This window comes from Canis lupus, chromosome 33 (genome assembly GCF_048164855.1).
Source record: "Canis lupus baileyi chromosome 33, mCanLup2.hap1, whole genome shotgun sequence".
NCBI lineage: Eukaryota > Metazoa > Chordata > Mammalia > Carnivora > Canidae > Canis > Canis lupus.
Genome location: NC_132870.1, coordinates 9,778,601 through 9,798,148, shown reverse-complemented (window position 1 = coordinate 9,798,148; position 19,548 = coordinate 9,778,601). Strand labels below are relative to the sequence as shown.

The window sequence follows — 19,548 nt, the reverse complement described above, 5'->3', positions numbered from 1 at the left end:
TTGATGATAGTTTTGTATTGGGATTATTTGTGCTGACTACCTTGATTGACTTCTGTGTCCCTCCTTGGTGAAGGAGGAAGGTGACTCTAATGTTAATTGCTCTCTTCCAATTAGTTGCAAATCATAGGATGTTTTTGCTATCAAAATTAGAATTTTTCTCGGGTGTCTGGGCGGCTCAGTGGTTGAGCGTCTGCCTTCGGCTCAAGGCGTGATCCCGGTTCTGGGATTGAGTGTGGCATTGGGCTCCCAGCAGAGAGTCTGCTTCTCCCCCCACCTATGTCTCTGCCTCTAACCTCTCTGTGTCTCTCATGAATGAATAAAATCTTTTTAAAAATCATTAGAATTTTTCTCATCAAAATTAGAGGACTTTCCTTTCCACTATGTGTTGGTAATAATAAGCTGGTCTTTTTGTTTGTATGTTTTATTGTTCTCATCATGTTAGTTCTGTTCTGTTTTCTTTTTTTCCTCTTTTTTTATGGTTCTGTTTTGTGTTTTAAAGTGACATTTCTAAAGTACCATTTTTCTTACTTTAAAACCTTTATACTCATCAGTACAATTGTTCTTCTATGGGACTCCTGACTCTTATCTCTAGTTGCTTTTAAGATTTTATCACTGTACTGGCTGCTCTTCATAATATTTTTAAGCATGGATTTACTCTTATCTATGCTGCTAAGGACTTCATTATGTTTTTCAACTATTTAGGAGAATTATCATTATCACTTCAAATATTTCCCCTTGCCCATTCTATTTAATTTTCTTTGTACCTTCTGAAAATCTTGTTATATTTATTTTGGACTGTGTTATTCTATTGCCTGTATCTCATCTCTCAGTCTTTTACATTTTCCATCTCTTTGTTAATATGTGATAAATTCTTGTGAATTTCTTTCTAGTTCATTAACTTGACTATTTCTATTTAGCCTGCTCAACCTATTAGGCTTTTAATTTATTATTTTTAAAAGATTTTATTTATTTATTCATGAGAGACACATACAGAGAGAAAGAGAGAGAGAGAATGGCAGAGAGAGGCAGAGAGAGAAGCAGGCTCCCTGTGGGGAGCCCAACATGGAACTCAATCCCACGTCTCCAGGATCATGCCCTGGGCTGAAGGTGACACTAAAACACTAAGCCACCCGGGCTGCCCTAGGCTTTTAATTTAAAAGCTACTTTTCCCACAACTTCTATTTACTTCATTTTCAAATCTATCAATTATTTTTCTTATTGTAGCGATAGCTTATTTCTTCTGGCACTTGTTTCTTATTCTGATTCTCTATTTCATTCCTTCCTACTTATGGTCTTTCCAATTGTTTTCATCATATAAAGTTCTTGTGGTAGTAATATTTCTTTTATAGTATCTGATAAGTCTCACTTGTGATATTTATTTTCCGTGTGATATTTCTGGAAATTTGTGATATATCTTTTAGTTTCTTCTTTCATTTCTGGTACCTGGTAACTTCCAGGGGTGTGCTAGTAGATGTTTAATCATCAGGTCTCCGAAGAAAGCTTGGTTTGTAGCATTTGCCAGTTTCTATGGTATAAATATTCTCACCAAAGTCAATTTTAAACTACTGAAGTGGTATCATCAAGCTTGGAGTTGGGAAAATCTGTGCACAATCAGCTTTTGCAAGCTGATCGTAGGAGCCAACTTCAGAACACCACTGGCAATTTTCCTTTTCTAATGCAAATTCAGCTGCACATTAACTACTTTTTGTTACAGTTTACCCAGCTCATCTAAAGTTTTGTGATGTTTAAGAGTCCATGTTAGCTAACACTACCAGGTTTCTGGACCAGAAGCAATGCTTTATGTCCGATATTAAGAAAACTTAAAAATGTTTGTATGTATTATAATTCTTGAATTGGGGAATTTTGCTGTTTTTGTATTTCTTTTTTTTAAGATTTTATTTATTTATTCATGAGAGACACAAAGAGAGGCAGAGACATAAGCAGAAGGAGAAGCAGGCTTCATGCAGGGAGCCTGATGTAGGACTCCATCCTGGGACTCCAGGATCACACCCCGAGCCAAAGGCAGACACTCAATCGCTGAGCCATCCAGGCATCCCTGTTTTTATATTTCTTATTTTATATGTCCTTTCTCTTAATAATCCTTCATATTTCTTAGGTATTTGCTTCCTTCTCATCTCTTACATTCTGGTCTCTATTGCTTTACTCCTGCTAAATAAGTTTATCAAAGGATTTCTATGGAAGCATCATGTTGTTATATGAACAATATTTTAAGAGATTCTTAGCTTTTTGATATAGACAAGAACAGATTACTTGTAAGGAAATAGTAATTATTAGATATTGAATATTATTTATTAGAAAGTATTTATTAGAAAGTATTTATTAGAAAGTATTATCACATACTTATGATTAGAGACATTAAATTATTTTTACCAAAAAAAAAATATTTTTACCTTTATACTGAACTGATGGTGTGCTTCTAGATATTTGTATTGAGAGTGCTCTAAATCAGAAGTTGGTAACCTTTTCTTTTTCCTTTTAAAATTTATTTTAATTTTTTAAATTATTTGTTTTTATTTTTTAAGTAAGCTCTGTGCCCAGTGTGGGGCTTGTACTCACAACCCTGAGACCAAGAGCTGCATGCTCTACTGACCACCAGCCAGGTGCCCCTGGCAAACTTTTCTATAAAGAATTGGATAGTAAATATTTTAGGCTTTGCAGGCCATATAGTTTCTGTCACAGTAACTCAAATCTACCATTATAGCATGAAAGCAGCCTTAGACAATATGTGTAAACTAATGAATGGCCTTGTTCCAATAAAATTTTATTTATAAAAATAGGTGGTGAGTTGAATTTAGTCCATGGGTCACTTCTGCTCTAAATGATAGTCCATAGACCAAAAGATTTAATAGTATCTTAAAGTGAGCAAATGCACAGTTCTTAATAGAAAATTAAATTTAAATCTATTTTCTCTATCAGCGCTAAAAAGATAATTACTTATTTTATGGTATATTTACTTTTATTTGTGTTTTTAAATGTACATTTTTTTTATACATAGCTGGGAGAATTCTTTTGGACATAGTATTTTTTTTTTTTGGTAATTAACAATAATTATCTAATTTTGTACGTATGCTTACAGGCTATTAAGAGAGTCATCTGTTAATAAGTCTGATATGTAATAAATGCAAAAATTATTTACAGATGAGTTTGTTGCATATTAGTTCAACTTGGAAAGTGCTGGATCTCCAAACATTTTTTTGTAATCAATTGTTCATTTAGTTTTCTCTTGCAGGTATTGTAATTCAGTGACAAACCATGGGAGCCTGGAGCTACCCAGAACTGATTTTTTGTGTCTGTGAAGCTTCTCAAACCTCCTGTGGTTTAGTTGGCACATCTCAAATACAAAAGAATTTAAATATTGATCTAAGCTATTAAAACACATTATAGTTACATTCTTTTATAGTAGCTGCTGTGCACCAATTCAACCTAATAAATTCTTAAGTATATCTCATTCATACAACTTGGCCTACTGCTTTGCTCAGAGTAACCATTAATTCATACAGGCATGTAATGAGAGAAACTCAGTATAGTACATAGCAAGGAGCACACAGGAACAACCAGTAATTGAAAGCTCTAAGCTCCCCAAATTATCATCCCTCCCTTTTCAAGTTACTCATGGGTCCTCTATTACACCAAGATATTGTCACTAATTACATTTTAGACTAATATTGAGACAATTCCCTGGCCATTTATGTTGTTTCTATGCAATGGTGCCAAATGCTTTCTGCCATGCTATCAGGAAATATAATTACCAAACTATTTTTTGTAATTCCCTGAGATTATCATACTGAACATTCTTTTGCTTTTAATGATCCTTTGTGGAACAAGAAGTTTCTGCAGTGACTTAGTGACTTAGTCATGGTGCTACATTTGGAATCATTATAATGCAACCAGGAAAGATCAGGATGCTTGCTTCCCATAGCAAGATTATTCACTCATTAAAAATTAAAATACATTGTTCATTTCAGGTGGTGGGCTGGATGTTATTATTTCCCACATGCCCAATTCAGCAGTACAGAACTAAAACAGCTTTGCTGGGTAGCATTTCTGAGGTCAGCTGTGTTGGACTCTTCCATTCTTCCACTACTACAAACTCCTCATTCCTAGTTTATTAGCATCAAATTAATTGAAAAGTTATAGATATCAATATGCAAAGATAATGAAAATACTTAGATTTGTGCTAGAGAAGGAAAGAAGCTTTCTTTCATTTGATTCTCCTTTTAATTCAGTAAACATTTACTCGACACTAACTATATATTAAGAATAGTGTTGGGCCCTGGGGTTGTGAACATGAATAAAACATAGTCCCTTTCCTTGAGAAGGTCATAATGTAGTATGGATCAGACATATGAACAAACAGTTACAATATTATAAGATATTTGTTCTAAAAGTATGAATAAAGTGTTGTGACAAGACTGAAGGAAAATATTAAAGAATGGCTGGGAGAACATTTCCCCATTGAATGCATGCTGTAAGGTAATGAGTCAATAATGAATGGAAATTTTAAATGCTGGAAATGAGCATTTGGAAAATGGTAATTAAATAAAAATACCATTTATAATAACATTAAAAACATAATTGCTTAAGAAAATATTAAAGTTGTGAAAGAACTATACAGAGAAAATATGTAACAAATATAAAATACTTTTCTTTGTAATATATTAATTTCTTTTCAAATAGAATTGCTTATTTAAAGCAAAAATAATAGCAGTCTGTTATGGAGTTTATAAAGTATTATGTATAAGTAAAATAAATGACAACGATCATTCATAGGACCAGAGGAGAAAATTGAAGTAGACTATTGTAAGTTTCTTAAATTATATGTGAAGTAGAATAATATTATTTGAAGTTACATGACTAAAAATTAAAAATGCAGTAACTCTAGAACAACCACTAAAAAAAGTATCTAAAAATTAAAAATGCAGGTTATAACTCTAGAACAACCACTAAAAAAAGTATAACTAGTAAGCTGTTGGATAAAATAAAATGGAAAACAAAAAGACAGTTCTTCTTAAGAAGGCTGAGAATGAGGAAAAATAGAATATTTTCCATATGAAACATATGAAAACAGGAGTAAAATATGAAACATATAGTACAGTGTTAGGCTTGATGTCAGCAGTATTCATATTCACTTTAAATGTAAACGGACTAAATACACCTATTAAGAGACAGAGATCATCAGCATCTCCTCACTTCTATTCAACATAGGATTGGAGCCAACAATTAGGCAAGGAAAAGCAGATTGGAAAGGAAAAAGAAAAAACTATCTTCATTTGAAGGCAACTTTTCTGTGTATAAGGAAAATCCTAAACAACCTATAAAATATTTACTCGTTTTAATAAATGAGTATAGCAATGTGGTAGAATACAAGGTCACTTACAAAAATTAACATTATTTTAAAAAATAAGTCTTTCGGAAATGGAAATAAAAAATATACCATTTACATTAGCATCAAAGATGTAAATGCTAAAGAATAAACTTAAAGGAAAACATACAAGATCTATACACTGCAAACTACAAAACATTCCTGAGGTAAATTAGAACTAAAATAAATGGGCAAATATACTATAATTATGGATAAAAATATCCAATATTGTTGAGATATTTTTCTTCCCAAAGCAATCTATAGTTCTAATACATTCTCAATCAAATTCCAGAAAGTTAAAAAAAAATTTTTTTTGAAATGTCAGGCTGATTTTTTTTTTTTTTAAGATTTATTTATTTATTCATTCAGAGAGAGCAAAGAGAGAGGCAGAGACACAGGCAGAGGGAGAAGCAGGCTCCATGCAGGAAGCCCGATGTGGGACTCGATCCCGGGTCCCCAGGATCATACCCCGGGCTGCAGGTGGCGCTAAACCGCTGCACCACCGGGGCTGCCCTGTCAGGCTGATTTTAAAGTCCATGTGGAAATGCAAAGACCTAAAAGAATCTTCCAAATAAAAAGAAAAAAAAATGGAGAACTTACCTCATTTGAAGAACTTACAATAAAACTCAGTAATCAAGATGGAATGATATGCGTGTAAATACAGACAGTAGGTCAATGGGACAGAATAGAGTCCTGAAATAGATCAACACTTGTATAGCCAATTGATTTTTTTGGCTAAGGGAACAAGGCAACTCAATATGGGAAATTTTAGGACCATGAATACTTGAACAACTGGCTATTTATAAGGAAGAAAATGAACCTCAATATATACCTTAACATATAATCCCACCATAGATTAAAATTAATTGGAAGTAGGGACGCCTGGGTGGCTCAGTGGTTGAGTGTCTGCCTTCGGCTCAGGGCGTGATCCCGGGGTCCTGGGATCAAGTCCCACATTGGACTCCCTGTATGGAGCCTGCTTCTCCCTCTGCCTATGTCTCTGCCTCTCTCTGTGTGTCTTTCATGAATAAATAAATAAAATCTTAAAAAAAATTAATTGGAAGTAGACCATATTCCTAAAAGTAGAGTGAACAATGTAAAGCTTCAAGAAGAAAATGTGGAAGAATATCTTTCTAAACTTGGTGTGGTCAAAGATCCCTTGATAGAATCAAGAAAACACTATTAATAAAAGAAAAATAAATGATAAAATAATTTCATAAAATTAAGTATTACTAGAAGACAGCATTTTTAAATTAAATATGCAAGCTACAGACTGAAAGAGGATATTCATAATATATGTATCTGACAGAAAACTTTTATCTGAAATAAATGAAGAATTTCTATAATTTGTAATAAAAAGACACATAACCTCCTCCCCCTATGCACAGTCCACCACCAAATGCACAAGATTTCAAAAGGCATTTAACCAAAGATGTTAAATAAGTGTCCAATAAACATGTGAAAATAAGCTGAATATCATTAGCAATCAAGGAAATAAAAAACCATAACAAAGTATTACTAAATGTCCACTAGAATAATTAGAATTTAAAAAACTGGCAGCACTAAATGTTGGCAGGGAGGTAAAACAATTGAATTTTCATACATTGCTGCAAGTTGATAATGTGCCTGATAATGTGCCCGTTTTTCAAAATTTAATAAAACATATTCCTAATCTCACGATCCAACAATTTTTTCGCATGCTATTTTTCATGAGAGGAATGAAAACATATTTAACAAAAATACATGTACATAAATATACATAGCGGAATTATTAATAACATTAAAAAATAGAGGCACCTCAAATGACCTAAAGCAGAATGGACAAGCACCCTGTGATGCATTAAACTTGGCCATAAAATGAATAATTAGTAAAACTTATGCCAATATGGCTGAATACTAAAAGCATATTACTGAGCAAAAGAAGTTCAACCAAAGAGAGTGTATATTGTATGTTCATTGATATGAGTTCTAGGACAAGAAAAACTAATTTATAATGAAAGAAGTTAGACCATTGTTTGCCTCAGGGTTGGGGAATATTGTCTAGAAAAGAGCAAAGGGGTTTTTAGACTATTTTTTATCTTCACTGAAATGTGAGTTACATGGATATGGGCTTTTGTCAAAACTCATCAACCTATACACTAAAGAACTGTTCATTTTACTGTGTGTAAATTATACCTGTTATTTTTTTTTAAGTGGCACTGTCAGGAGGGATTCCTGACTCTTTTTTTTTTTAAGATTTTATTTATTTATTTATGAGAGACAGAGAGAGAGAGGCAGAGACACAAGCAGAGGAAGAAGCAGGCACCATGCATGGAGCTGGACGTGGGACTCAATTCCGGATCCCCAGGATCAGGCCCTGGGTTGAAGGTGGCGCTAAACTGCTGAGCCACCCAGGCTGCCCTATACCTGGTGTAAAACTAAATTTAAAATTTTAAACAAAGTAGATGTACTTGGCAAAAATAATACATAAATTTTATGGAAATCTCATGGATACGATAAAATAATCTCACAGACTAAAATTTGAGAAGTTGTTTTATTTTTTACTTTTCTGATTATATTTTAGTAATTATTTTATGGGGGAGGTTTACCTTCTTCAGGAAGTCTAGAAGTAGAAAAGTTCCAGAATTTTTAATTCAGTAGTTTAATGTTATCATCAAGCACAGTTTCTTCTGTTCTTCCTGCTTTACCCTCCTTGGCATTTCTCTTTAAGATCATTTCCCATCAATGGCTTTTATGAATGTTTTGGTTCCAGGCATTTGTGCCTACAGAGCAACTCCCAGCAAAAGAATAAATGACCACTCGTTCCTTGTGTCACTTGAATTTTTTGACAAATATTTAACATATCAAATGGCATTTCATATATGTAGGCTATAAAAAAATAATAATGAAACAAACATACAAGACTCCACCATGCAGCTTGAAGTTGACATGGATTCTTGGTCTTTATTACTCACATTAATAGCAGTAGCTAGAATGTCAATATTCGTGGTAGTTCCTCAGGCCCCAATTCCAAAGGGTGATTCAAAGAAAGTCAGGTGACTACTGCATATATAGTGGGTTCCGCTATAGAAGTGGAACTCCAAGCATAAGGAACCCAAATCTTTATAATTGGCAATAAGCACGGCTTGCCCCAGAGAAACATCATTTTTTTATTATACTGGCGAGTGATCAAACTTGCTCTTTGTTCAAGAGAGAGATAGTATCTCTGTCTTCCAAGATTGTTTGCTATATAATTACCCTTGAGAAGATAGTCTGGAATAATGACAGCCGGTGCTTCTGTTTGCAAGACATGCCAGAATGTGAAAGACCTAATTAGAGAATTGTCTTTCAACAGGGGTGTGCTTCCTCCCCACCCTCTGCACTCTGTATTTATGATGCATTACCTATTGTCTCAGCATTATTTAATGCATAGTTTCTTCTTTCCCCAAATATCTGCAATGCAGACTTTAACATAATCAGGCTTCCACCTATGTGTGTGTCTGTTCTTGGCTCTTTATTAATTTATAGGTCTATCTGCATCAATCTCTCATATGTTTTCTTACTGCAGCTTTGTACCCTCCTAACGTTCACAGACAAAACACCCACTCTCTTTTCTTCAGGAATGTCTTCTATGCTCTTGCCCTTTCATTCTTTTTGAAATTTAAAAAATCTGTCAATTCCTATGTATTTTTTCTTGCAATTCAGACTCCTGGGATTGTGTTGCTAGCTTTCCTAAGGTTTGCTTAAAACTTCTATTGAACAAACTGAGAGTTACTGGAGGGGAGGTGTATGGGAGATGGGCTAAATGGGTGATGGGCATTAAAGAGAGCACTTTTTGGAATGAGCACTGGATGAATCTCATTAATTCTACCCCAGTGCTACACTGGATGTTAACTAATTTTAATTTAAATAATTAAAAAAGCTATTCAGAACTATTGTGAATGTACCTCATCAAGTCAATAGAAAAAACAAATGAAAAAATTTCCTCTATTAAGCTCAGTGTGGTGTCTTCAATGTGACTTCCTACCATAGATAGGTTCTAAGCTTTGTTTCCTGGGCTCTACATGTTATTTATTTATTTATTTATTTATTTATTTATTTATTTATTTATGATTTTATTTATTCATGAGAGACACAGAGAGAGAGAGAGAGAGAGAAACAGGAAGAGACACAGCAGAGGGAGAAGCAGGCTCCATGCAGGGAGCCTGACCTGGGACTGGATCCTGGGTGAAGGATCATGCCCTGGGCTGAAGGCAGTGCTAAACCGCTGAGCCACCTGGGCTGCCCTACATGCTACTCTTTAAAAACTAAAGTCCTCATCTTCAGACATCACCAGTTGGCCTGGGTACAAGTGACAGCTTCAGCTCTTTTACTTCTCTGCATGAATTCTTTCGCATTATTTTCAATCTCTTATAATTTTTTTCTTTTCTTTTTTGGCAGATCAGTTATGCATTAAAAAATACTTTGTATATTTTTTCTAACTTTTTTAGGACTTTTACACTGAAAAGTGGTTTTCAGGATATCTAATCATTCATATTGCCAGAAACAGAAGTCTCTTGTCAATTGTGGTTTTAAGATTGTTTAGCTCACAGAATTGTGTCTTGCACACAATAAACATTCAGTAAAGTGTGCTTAACTGAACTGAAAAGGTTTCAGTTGGATTTCTCTGATGTTGCTTCATCATACTCAAATAAGTACCTAATTTAGCATTACCACCTTTACATTATTTTATCCTCTCCTTAAAAAATGATTGATTTAATCCTCTCCTTTACAAAACTATAAAATATTTCCAACATATGGAAAGTAATATAATTGAAATCTTTGTACTTAACCTCCAAGATTAAACTGATGTTAACGTAGTGCCCATTTATTTCAGTTTTGGTTTTGTGATCGTATAACAAAGCAATGTACGTAATTTTGTATATTTAAAATTTTTATGTTAATAAGTCAGTGATCTTCATACCCTTTTGAAACTTGCTTTTATCCCACTCAACATCATGTTTGAAAAATTTATCTATGCTGATACCTTAAACTCGAATTCAATTATTCCAAGGCTTGTATATAATTCTATTATCAATTATAGTTTATTTAAGAGTCCCTCTATTCTATGATAAACATCCTTACATATATGCTTTTGAGCATATGTTTGAGATTTTTAAAGTTAGATGCCTAGAACTGAAAGTGCTATAAAAAAAGATGTTCTAAACTTTAACTTATTAAGTATATTCAATTCTTTATATCAAATCTTTATGATTATGATAGTATTAATCATTATAAAAATAGAAAATTTTTACTTTATTTTATTATTTAATGTTTATAATTTATGAAAAGTACCTAATACTAGTCTGGATACAGATAATGCCAAATATATGTTATGCATGACACCTTGTGTTTAACTCAAATTATATTAAAATTTATACTATTAAATAATGAACAATAGGTGATTTGGAAATTCATACGCCCCCTTTTTCTATAGGTATTTATGAGCCTCCATTTATTGTACTACTGCAGTGAACCAACCTTGGATGTGAAAATTGCCTTTTGTCAGGTGTGTGTTCTTACAGGTAAAACAAGGTACAGTATATTCCCTTGTATTTCCATTTTGCATTTCAGCTTGTATATATTACACACCAAGTTAGGGTTTATGTAGTATTAAAAATAACTTGGGAATAAGAAGTGAATGGTTAAATGTTTTTTCTGTTCCAGTTCACTTGTTAGAATGGGAATGAAGATAATTCTTTTTAATGATTATAAATATAGTATTTAATCACTGTGTAAATTGATTTCTTACTGGATTTTATTTATACTTAAGGTCACTAATGTCTTTCCTAGTACTTGAAATGTAGCTTGAATCATCGAAATAGCACATCTGTATTATTGTTCCTCATCATAAGGACTCATGAGCCCTCTATAGCAGATCTTCAATACCCGCAGATAATAACATGCCAGGGGTTCTCAGTTTGTTTTTTGATGCCCAGTGCTAACTGATAATTAGTAAAAAGGTAAACAACAATAACAGCAAATAAAGGTATATTTAACCTACAATGAACCATAGTAAGAAAGTAGTGTGCATGGACCAGATAAGAGTCTGCTCTCCTGTATTCACATACATTCTATTCTTAAGAAAAAGAGGTTACCTGGGGTGCCTCTGCCTACTCTACCGTTATGCTTAGGGTAATTCTAACTTCAGCCTGCTGTTATGTTGTAATTAATAGTGCTCCCTTTTACTCTCAGGATTGTTTTTTGGATAATAAGTTATATAGTGACTTTACTCATGCCCTAAGGATGAAGCAATTCAGTTTTTCTGTAATGATTTTCATTGTTATCTTCTCATTGAGCTGTGCTGTAAACAGGAGTGATATGCATCCTTTAAAACAAAGTTTAAAAAATAACTCTGCACCTTCTATTATTTTAATGTAGTCTTTTCTGATTCTGAAAGTAACATGTGCTTATTACAGAAAATGTAAAAAAAAAATCATAAAGAAACATTGGCAAACCTATTCTCTCTAAGCATTAAGTAGAATTTCTATGGGAGAGTAAAATGTGTTACATGCTATGAATAGGATTTACTAGGAGCAGCCCCGGTGGCCCAGTGGTTTGGTGCCACCTTGGCACGGGGTGTGATCCTGGAGACCCAAGATCGAGTCCCATGTCAGGCTCCCTGCATGGAGCCTGCTTCTCTCCCTCTCCCTCTGCCTGTGTCTCTGCCTCTCTCTCTCTGTCTGTCATGAAAAAATAAATAAAATCTTAAAAAAAAAAGAATAGGATTTACTGATCTGATCTGCTTCACCTCCCTGACCTCTAAATGTTGTAATGCTGGCTACCTCAGGCCTTTACATAACTTCTCTTCTATAATAAGAATCCTGGAACTGGACAGCCTTGGTTGGAAACTCTAAATCTATCACTTATTAGCCATTTACTTATGACCTTGGGCAAGTTACTTAACTTCTTTGTGCTTTAGTGTCTAAACTTTAAAAAGAGTAAAATAATAGTATCTACCTTTTAGGGTAATGAGAATTAAATGAGTTAATATTTGCAGAGCAATGAGAATAGTGCTGGGATATGTATTTATTAAATAGCTAAATAAATTTACATTCATGGGATCCCCAGGTGGCACAGTGGTTTAGCGCCTGCCTTTGGCCCAGGGCGCGATCCTGGAGATCCGGGATCGAATCCCACGTCGGGCTCCCAGTGCATGGAGCCTGCTTCTCCCTCTGCCTATGTCTCTGCCTCTCGCTCTCTCTCTGTGACTATCATAAATAAATAAAAATTTAAAAAAATTTACATTCATTCACCTGGTGCTCCAATTGAGTTCCTGTTTTAAGTATTAACAATATCTTGACTACTTCCATAGTTTTATCTCCAGTCCAAATCTCTCCCCAAAACTAGACTCTTGCCTAACTACCTATTCTACATCTTTGCTTATATGTCTAATAGGCAAATCAAACTCTGCATACACCAAACCAAATTCCTGATCTTTCTTCCAAAATTGCTCTAATTCAGTAAGTGCTGAATTCACCTTTCCTCTTGCTTAGGATAAAATCTTTGGAATCATCTTTTGGACAACACTTCACATTCAGTTTGTCAGCAAATACCGTTGGCTCTACAGCTCTACATTCAAAATATATCTGAAATCTCACTGCTTCTCAACATTCTCTCCACTACTTCTTTGATCCAGCCTACTATCACCTCTTGCCTGGATTATTACCAGAGCTTCCACATTTGCTCACTCCCAAAATGGTTTATTCTTAAAACATCAACAAGGGCAATATTTTGAAAAGTATAAGTGAAATCATATCATCCCTCGGTTAAAACCAAACCAAAACAGAAAAACCTTTCAATGTCTTCCCATTTCACTTAATGGTAAAAACCAAAATTCTTAAAATAATTACCTTTATCATATAGCCACCTAGAGACCCCTTCACTGAAATGCTCTTCCTCCTTAGCCCACTCCTCCACCATTGTCAGGGCTTTGCTCAAATGTCATTTTTTAAGGGAATCTTTCCTCACTATTCTATTTAAAATTGCCCCTTCCTTTCTCTGCCTACCCAACTTCCCAGCCTTTATTTTGTTTCCTCCATAACACGTTTTGATATACCATATATATAACCAGTATGTTGTTTCTCTCTACTAAAATGCATTTCTCACATGGGCAGGAATTTTTTGCAGTGGTGTGCTGGAGCCAGCTCACACAGGCTCACAAGAGTTGATTTTGCACCTCTCTCCCCAACTCAAAGTTCAGTGAAAAGAGGCTGGTAGATTGAAGTCTGTTATTATAGGAGTATGTACATTATGTAAATAAGCAATTAATACAATTAGTCTCCTCCCTCCCTGCAGTTGTTGAATATTTACCCAACACACTATTGGAATTTTGTCTCTTCTGCACATAGCATGGCATGGGCTCTCCCTGAATATTTGGGTAATGAATCAATGAATGGCGACATGTTTGGTTTGCAACTATGACTGCTCTTTGGTTGAAATGAGCAGGCCTGAATTTTGGGGTAGAATATCTGGGCCCTACCCCTTGCAAGCTATATGACTGCATGCTATTTCATTAGCTTCCATGAGCCTATTTACTATAGGCATTAACTTTATAAAACAAACCACAAGAACTAATTCAAGCTTTACATATCTCAAGATTAAATCTGAACTTCAAAAATTATCAGTAAAAAAGGTCTTAAAACTTATGCTATATTTTTAAATCCAGAGTCTTTGTGTGGGTTGAAGTTATTTTTTATATCGGTTCCCAATATTTTGGTGCAGATGCAGGATGTCTATTTCTAGTAAGAGTTCTTTGAAAGCAAAGGAATAAAGAGAAGTGAAGCATGAACTTTATTAATGACTGAATCTTTTTCTGCTTACTATGAGCTTTTGGTATCTAGATACATGCATATTTGATAACTTCAAAAAAATCTAAAAATATAGCAAGCAGAATGTTGCTGGTCATGACTCAGAGCATTTTATTTACTTTCCATGTAGAATTTTTATTTGATAATGTTTATTTATTTACTTTTCTTTTCTGTAGCTCTGCCTGCTTTACTGCTCTAGTAATTTAGAGAAAAGAGTGTATTCATTTTTTAGAGGCAGAGTTATCTACTGGGATTTACTTTCAAACTATGTTTTTTGGAAGCTTCTTATTTTATGAGACATCTCACACATTCTTGGTATGCTGTGGTGTTTACCCACCAGCAGGGTTAGGTCACTCCCAACTTCCTGCCAGACAGAATGAACAAAGATCTTAAGTAACTTGTCAAGTGATCAAGTATTTTCAGAATCCAGGTCTCTTGAGCCTTAATCTGTGATTTTTTTATATTATGTTATATTTCCAATTTTTTCATTTGTTATCAATAAGAAGTTACAGAAAATATAGAGAACAAAATTGCCCAGATAGTTATCAACAGGGAATATGTACATTATCTGTAATAGTGTTAATCTTATTTTTTAGTTGAATCATATGAAGAACATGGGAGTCATTGAATTTTTTAGCTACTATTGAATTTTCTTTTCTTTTCTTTTTAAATTCCAACAAGCACTTTTTGCAGGCAAGAGATCTCTCATTATATTCTGGGGAGAAATTTGTCTTTGTAATGTTAGACAATAAAAGAATAATCTTTAGTTTGGACTATTATGAATCCTTTAAAAATATAGACTGATAGGGAATTGAAAGTGCAAACACTCTGGATCCTCCTGAGAAAGAGGTAGGCCTTCTTAGCTTTCTTTTCTCAATTCAACAGAGAATTACAGAGCTGTTTAATTTCATTTTTTTCAAATTATTAAAAAATCTGTAAAAAGTGCTATTTTTGGAACTCTGTTGTACTGAACAGATGAGTCAGGATTTTAACCAAGGAATATATACACACAAAAATGTGTTTTGGAAACCCCATGCATGTCCATGGGAATCTATAGCATTTATTACATCCTGAAGTGCATGACCATTAGTTGTACAGGCTTGTGTTTTCCCCTCTTAATGGTGACTCCCTCGGGGCCAGGACCAGGGCAATCTCATCTTTGATTTCCAAGTCCAGAAATCTACCTTAATTCTGTAGATGTTCCATAAATGCCTCTTGAATACAAGAGCGTAAATAAAACTTAATAGAGAAACACCATTTCCCAAGTAGAAATTCGTTTACTTGCTTTTCAAAATCAAGTCAATTGCTCAGCATCTAACATTTTATAAGTGTACATTAATAGATTTAATTGCATTTTGGTTATTTTGCTATTACAAATCAGTGTCAACCTAACAATTATCTAAATGTTATTAATTTACTGTCCTCTCTAAATGTTACTGATGCTTGTGCTGGTTATGAGTCACTTAAAATGTTTTCTTAATTTTGTATTTTCGCAGAGAGTTCAAATTAATGAATCAAGAATTATAAATTTAAGTAGAACTAGAAATAAAGAGACTGAATCTATTGAGGTTCTTTCTGGCTATGACAACAAAACTCTTTCTGTGTCCTTACATTTTTTATGCAAGGAGATATTTATGTACTGACTGATTAATTATTGATTGATTCTATCATGTATGTATACAATACATCTTAACTGAGTACCTATAATATAAACCTGCAACTTGTAAAAACTAGGGATACAGGATGAATGATATGGTTACTGTCCTCAAAGAACACACTGTCTAGTCTAAAGCATGCTGGACAGTGGCTGGGCTTATAACTTGAAAACCTATTCCTCTGAGTTAAAAACCTAGGCAATAGCTATGTGCTAAAGAATGAGTCAGAAAAAAACCAAAACCCTGATAGTATTGAAGAAGACTTTATTAAGATTTTACCTCATTTAATCTTCACAACAGTATTAATTATCAAAGATATAATCCAATTATATTTTATTCTGGAGTTGGAAATCTCAACTATTATACTGGAAGGTCTTTCTCCAGTCCTGTTATGAACTTTTTGAAATCTTCTATTGGTTCTCAGTGTTTTTACTGAAGTGAGTAGCAGTTAAATATAACAATAACCAACAGACTATGATTAAATGCAAAGAAGCTTAAGATTCTATTGGTCACTGGTAGAAAAAAAGAACTTTTATATAAATTCCAAAAGATGTTTGTGATATATAAAATCGAAAATATTACTGAGGATATGACAAAAATAGTTTCATTGTGAGGTTGTTATCAAATTGTTCTTCACTGTCTTTTTGAGCTCTTACTGTTTTTTGGTATAAACCTTATTAGACATGTTGGCTGAGACTGAGAATGTTAATTTTTTTTCTAGTTAAAACGTGTTTTTTGTAAACAGATATAAAATACTGCTGGACAACTTGACTAATTAATTACATTTTATTTTATTTCTCTAATGTCTGTATAATAAAAGCATTATGTGTATATGTAATAATTTTCTTAGCTACAGATGATGAAAATTTACTCTTAGCAAAATTGCTGATCACTTCTAATTTATTATTTTTTAGTATTCAGATGTTTTCCTCCTTTGATCTTTAGAAATTTCAGGATGTTAACAAATATTTTATGGGCTGCATTCACTTTTTAGAGTTTTTTATACATCTGGAAATAATTAAACCTAAAGATAGGTATTCTGGAATGCCCATGGAATGGTTTATTTTTTTATTTATTTATTTATTTATTTTTATTTTTTTTTGGAATGGTTTAGTTTTAAGTGATATGTTCAGATCATAGTACTTAGTACATTTAAAAAATATCATTAAACCAGATGCCAGAGTTATATGGTTTAAACAAACAAACAACGGTTCTTTGGTTTTCAGGCATATTGAATTTGAAGTTGATTTGCTCAACTCTATACCATTTAATAGGGTTATGTGTTTCTGTTTCAAAGAAAGTGAAATCATCTGGTTAAAATTTTTACACTTCATTAGCTGGCCATCTTAGATTGAAAGACTTTAATACTAACATAGAGGAATAGAGCAACAAAGGAAAAGGTATTTTGATGGGACAATACAAAGGAACCATTAAACCAAACTAAAAACCATTTTTGGTGTCCTGTGAAATAAATGGCATTGTTTGTATATTTTAGACTTTGGGGGAGATTGTCTGCCACTTCAAAACATCAATTTAGACACTGACTTCCTAGAAATATAGTTTAAGGGAATCAGTAGTTTGGGCATGGATATATTTAAAGTTCTTGGTATGTCATAAATGAATGGCTATGATTTTGAGGTATAAAAACTGATAAATTTTTCCTTTATTATTTTAGTTTTTCATGTAATAGGGAAAGAAATTTTTTTACCTTAGTTTCTCCTTTTAAGAATTTTTCTCCTGTGTATTATTTGAGGAAGCCAACTCTTTCTTCTTTATCTGCTTTTATACATTGCATTTAATTTTGCATACATTAAAAAAATCCCAATATATATGCCTTAGCGCATGGACTGTCCATAGGCAAATTGTTAAAGACATAGCAAACATTATTGTAATTGCTGTAATTATTGTAAAAACATGGTACATCTTGAATCATGAAGTAAATCACTAAGATATCTATAATCTGAGGATAACTAACATATCTATTTTTATGAATGAACGTTTCATGATGCTTAACATTAGCTTTTTTTTTTCCATATGCCCACATGTGACAATGGCTGCAGCAAATTTCAAAAGAATAAATTTAGTGTTAAATTTGTGTCTTTTACGTTGGGCAGGGTTTTTTTTTCTAATGATTTATTAATTATCTGAGTTAATGAATAGATTCAATTATGCTACAAAGATTAAAAAAAGGTAAATATCTTAAGATTTGGTTCTGTAATGATGAACTTTCCTGTATTGATTAATTGTGGGTATGAGTTTAGTTTGCTTGAGGCACAAAAATATTGAACTTGACTTCTTATTGAATGATCTTAACCTTAATAAATGTAACTTAGTACTGTAAGTTCAATTATGACTGAAGTATTAATCAGGTTAAATGAACTTAATGCCTACATCTTTAAAAATATTTGTGCTATAAAGTATCCCAGAATTATCTGTGGTTTTCAGTGTACAATAAATCATGCTCTGCAAGAAAAGCATCAACGTGGTATTCTATTTTGATCTATATAGTGTTAAGTAATCAATCATTCCTTAAATACACTATTTTAATTCTATGTGAGACTTTGGATAATACATTAAGTGATAATTTTGCTTTTCTGTACAGATAATATCTGAGGTTGGGGTACATGATAAACAAAGCCTGGATTTTTTTAGTAGGTTAAGAAGAATAATGCTAACTTAGATCATGAATTATAAAACCAGTTCCAATCTGGAATGTGTCATTTAACTCTTCTTTCATTCATCTTCTCTAAAGGTGAATATTTATTTGATTATATACCCTATACATCTCTAACTCATTCCAAAAAAAGCTTAAGGTAGTTACAAAAGTACATATCTAAATAGATGAAAACCCAACTTTGGAGAATACGGAACTACTAGATTTAGGTACTGATTAGATCTTTTTATAATTATGCATTGGGAGAATCATATATATATCATTTGGATTTAAGAATAGTGCTCTTTGTTACATATATGAAAATGGTTCTAGTGTCCATTTTTAAATATATCATTTTATAAACTCAAATTTCCTCTTCTAAAAAATACAGATATTGTTTTATAGATAACTCAGTGAAATTTAGATAACTTGTAAATGTTTGGATTCCTAAATGATTTTTTACTGTCCTTCTATGGGAATATAGCCTCTTACTCCTACCCTGAGAAAGAGTTTCTTGAAAAATGAACTATTATTTATTAACCTGGAAAATTTTTCCTGTCTTAACTCTTTTTTTAAAATATTTTATTTATTTATTCATGAGAGACACAGAGAGAAAGATGGTGATACACAGGCAGAGGGAGAAGCAAGGCTCCACACAGGAAGCCCGACGCGGGACTCGATCCCAGGACCAGGATCACGCCCTGAGCTAAAGGCAGACACTCAACTGCTGAGCCACCCAGGCGTCCCTCCTGTCTTGATTCTATAATACCACTTATTATTGCCTATTTTATACTTTTTTTCTTTATCATAGACAAGCTGGAAATATGTAAATAAGAATTGTAGAATTCTGTGTCATTAGTTTAGTAGGTTAGATCATTGTGGCAATGAAGTCAGAATTCCAAGTTTGATTCGTAAAGAAGAACTTAATATTAAGCTCTTTGAGGACAGGAACCTTATATTCTTGGTGCTTAGAACATTTTCCGACACATTGTAAGACGAAAATAAGTATTTGTTGAGTGAAGAATATAC

At 33.1% G+C, this 19,548-nt stretch overlaps 1 protein-coding gene across 9 annotated transcripts in view; it reads left to right on the top strand.

Annotated features, from left to right (window-relative positions):
- Positions 1 to 19,548, top strand: part of MAPK10 (mitogen-activated protein kinase 10) — a 299,188-nt gene that overhangs the window by 140,580 nt on the left and 139,060 nt on the right. For 5 of the 9 annotated variants that reach the window (XM_072810787.1, XM_072810785.1, XM_072810793.1 and 2 more), the window contains exon 3: positions 10,839 to 10,910. The exons of 2 other annotated variants lie outside the window; for them this stretch is intronic. In XM_072810787.1, coding sequence (XP_072666888.1) covers positions 10,845 to 10,910 — 66 coding nt within the window. In that variant the 5' untranslated portion in view covers positions 10,839 to 10,844. Of the gene's footprint in view, positions 1 to 10,838; positions 10,937 to 19,548 lie in introns of all 9 variants that reach the window. 2 more of the 9 variants (XM_072810789.1, XM_072810790.1) reach the window with 1 other exon arrangement.